General features: G+C 36.4%; 1 protein-coding gene across 1 annotated transcript in view; it reads right to left on the bottom strand.

Moving 5' to 3' along the window:
- hydin (HYDIN, axonemal central pair apparatus protein) overlaps window positions 1-3,665 on the bottom strand; it is a 120,906-nt gene that overhangs the window by 23,075 nt on the left and 94,166 nt on the right. The window contains exon 64 of the mRNA XM_015402595.1: window positions 2,591-2,751. Within this exon, the coding sequence (XP_015258081.1) occupies window positions 2,591-2,751 (161 nt within the window). The remainder of the gene's footprint in view (window positions 1-2,590; window positions 2,752-3,665) is intronic.

Genomic DNA, 3,665 nt, shown 5'->3' with positions numbered 1-3,665 from the left:
CCTTGTACCTGTACCTGTGTAATGATAATAAAGTTGAATCTAATCTAATCTAAATTGATTTTAAATAATTAGTAAAACGGAATTTGTAAAGAAAAAATAATTAAATAGATCCAAAGGACCTATCTGTAACCATGTCTGTTCCAGCAAATATCATCATTAGAATTTCTTTGAGTGTTATGTCTTCAGTACAGGGGCCATAACAGGGGCCAGGACATGATCTAAAGGGACACTGGCCCCTGTTGGCCCTTTTCTAAAACAACCCATGTGTGTTTGCAAAAAAAGAAAGTCTTATCCCCTGAAGTTGAATGTTCAGCATCACACGAACACATTGAAGTTGCAAGCCAAACTTTTCTGAGAATTAATCAAACTCATATTTGAGATATTTTTCATCAGATCAGTTTTTCAACTTTTTTGTATTTTTTTTTTATAATCTTGATGAAATCATAACTTAAAAAAACACAAACCTCTGCACAAACATCCCTGTGTGACATCACAAAGTGCATAGGGCTATAAGTAGATCTGGAGTAGTTTGAAAGAGTCCTAAACGATTTTGCGGAAAATCAAAACAGCAATTTTTTTTAACCATAATTACAATTTTATTTTGATTTTTCTTTGCTCTAACACCAAGCTTTTAGATTTTTAAGCCCAGGCTTTCAGTTTTAGAAAGCTTGCCCACCCAAAGATCATTCTTAGAGGAATTCACTGTAACCAATGTGTGAAAAAGTGTTTACCTTTACTTGTATGCGTGGATGTGCGTGCTAGCTGCAATTATTTCTACCTTAGTGTGTGGCGACAAACCCAATTCAAGCGTTTCACACTGCCACCTAAAGGGCTGCAGGGACTCTTGTTAAATATAGTGTGATTAAAAGTTAGTGCCTCTGTGATTTGAAAATTGTGTTTTGTTAAATTACAATTATATTGAAAATACATTTAATTGCGTATTCCTAGTTTCAATATGACCACCAAAATTATACAATTCCTACAGAACTTGAAAAAGGTACATATTAATGTAATATATAAGCCAACAAAGTGACAAAACGATGCAAACACGCATCTCAAGCCCCTGTCACACCCTGATGATTTAGACCAGCGTGGGCTTGATATATGAAAATTCTGGTATACCTTGGATAAGTTATGGGTACGTTTTGTATTAGTTAGAAGCACGCTGAAATATATTGAAACACGCTGGAACGCGTCAGCATACGGCAAGTATGTCGAAGTTTTTAGCATGCTCAAAATTTCCCGATGTATGCCAGTGTATGCCATACGTTGGCCATAAGTTACAGGTAAGTTATCTGATCACTGACATACTCACAAGTTGTGGCGTCTAGCTTATCCAAAAACCTATGAGTATCTTCTGCATAACTTATGCGTATCTTATCAAAAACACTCCAACGCATATCAACATATTTGACGTGTTCCAGACGAGCTCTGAATGTGTTTCTAACTTACAGCTACTGTATAATGGCGTATTGGCAATGTTTTGTTATAAAAGGAGGTTCACAGAGGGAAACCGTCACTTCTACTCCAGACTTCCTCCCCATCATAGGGTGAGCCAGAAGGTGAGAGTGATGGATCCTCCCTGCGTTCACGCCCACGACCAACAAACTTCCTAGCAGACATGACGCTGAATCTGCTGCCACTGCAAACCTTCTTTATTTTTCTTTATTCTTTTTTTTGTGTGTGTGGGCGGTAAACAGCATCTAGTTTAATATAGTGATCAAAAACATGTTTTTATTGCATCGCTGCCCCTCTCAGGAGCAGCGATGCGCTTGAGGGGAGCAGCTATAACTGATGCTTCATAATGCCCCTAAAATGAAGCACAAGCATTTTTTTACGGGCATTATGCTGCCGTGCGTTATGCATAAGTTAGGCTATCATTGGACATAAGTTCTACACTCGTTATGAATACTCGTTATGAATATTTTGGGCATATGTATATACCCAAAATTGAAAAATACATAGAAAGGTAAGGGTATGTTAGCGTTTTTGGAGACTCTGGGATGTCGGGCGTACGCTGGCTAAATCGACAAGGTGTGACAGGGCCCTAAGGAAGGTTGAGTATAGTCCAATAATAATCCATACATAATAACATGCAGTCCAATAACATCCATGTCTAGAGACTTTCTATGGAAAGAAGTGTACCTTAGAAAAGGATGGAATGTGCAGGGAAAACCTCAAATGCTTTATTTTAATCACAGAATGCAAGAAACAAGATTCTAGATGTTAGATCATCAAACTAAATTAGGACATGGATAACCTGAACCTTTCAATAATTGTCTGGCACAACACTGTTCAACGGAGCTACAATGAAATGGACAGATACTAGAAATTTAAAGAGGGAAAAAATGAAAACCAAAAATAAAGACTGATTCAGACGCACCTAAATATTGAAAAGAATTCAATATTTAGAAATGTTAACAAAGGTCAGATATGAACATTTCTACCTGAAGGCACAAAATACACAACAACACAGTGTAAATAAAAGTTTAAAATACCCTTTGTCTCTAAAATGTTAAATGTGTGTTAAACAGGATCCTAATATTCTCCAACATAATATGCTCTGATACGGTGGTTTAGTTTTACTTACTGATGGAGTGTGGTTTGGAAAAGCAAAGTATCTTTGAAATTAATGGTGTCGCAGCTGCAGGTAAACTTTGAATAATCACAAACTGCTCTGATTTCCAGTTCCAGCTCCGTCTGAGAGCCTTGGACCTGAGAACAGACCGGCTCAGGATCCGTCTCTGGCACCTGCAAGCAAACAGGCAAATTATTCAAAAGCAAAAATAAATAAGAACAACTTTAAAATGATATTTTAGGAAATTACATCAAAAAAGGGAAACTGGTTCAAATAGGAGCTAACATTGAAATATTTTTTGTTTATTTTATTGATAATGGTAAAAAGACATAATGAAAAATCAACAGTCTCTTCCATTTTATTTTGTTAACTAAAAAAGATTCTATAACTACAATATAAAGAAATATTTTTTACAGAAATCTCAGATTTCAGAAACGTTTGTCCAGGTGTAGTACAATAAATGCACACAGTACTTCGTTAGTCAATTTAATTTTACCCTTTTTCTACTTAGATGTTGGACTAATTTCTAAATGAAATGTGAAATTTGTTAGACTCCTGAGCAAATATCAGGTTGTTTATCTCTTTAGACCCAATAAGGGAATTCTTATTTCAATGTCTCTGGCTCTCGAGTGGCTGGGATTGTCGAGGGTTTGTCTTTGGTTGATGGTTGTTGAAGGAAGGAGTCTTGAATGGTCTCCTGGAAATCCACAGTAAAAATTGTGATAATTCAACCTTTTTCTAGCGACAACTTTCTCCCACTGAATTTCCAGCAACTGTCTGCTGCTCATCTGTTTAGTCAGTCATGTTGTTGGACTAGCCATAAAATTAACATTCTGGAGAAGCTCTGGGTTTTAATAGAAGTAATTCACAATCACCCAAATTAGTGATGATGGTCAGACGGCCCTGAGTAAACCTGCCTGGCTTCTGTCAGAGTGTGTTATATACATACAGGACATGTGTGCATGAATGGGTGAATGACTGGAATTGGAAAGGATCTATATAAGCAATACATGTCATCTACAATTTTAACTTTAAACAAGAGCAAAACGATTAAACATTTAAGGTATAGTGGATCATCAAAATAAGT

This window comes from Cyprinodon variegatus, unplaced genomic scaffold (genome assembly GCF_000732505.1).
Source record: "Cyprinodon variegatus isolate N-32 unplaced genomic scaffold, C_variegatus-1.0 Scaffold1373, whole genome shotgun sequence".
In the NCBI taxonomy this organism is placed as follows: Eukaryota; Metazoa; Chordata; class Actinopteri; order Cyprinodontiformes; family Cyprinodontidae; genus Cyprinodon; species Cyprinodon variegatus.
The sequence above is the reverse complement of the archived record's forward strand: the minus strand, read 5'-3'. Positions and strand labels throughout refer to the sequence as shown.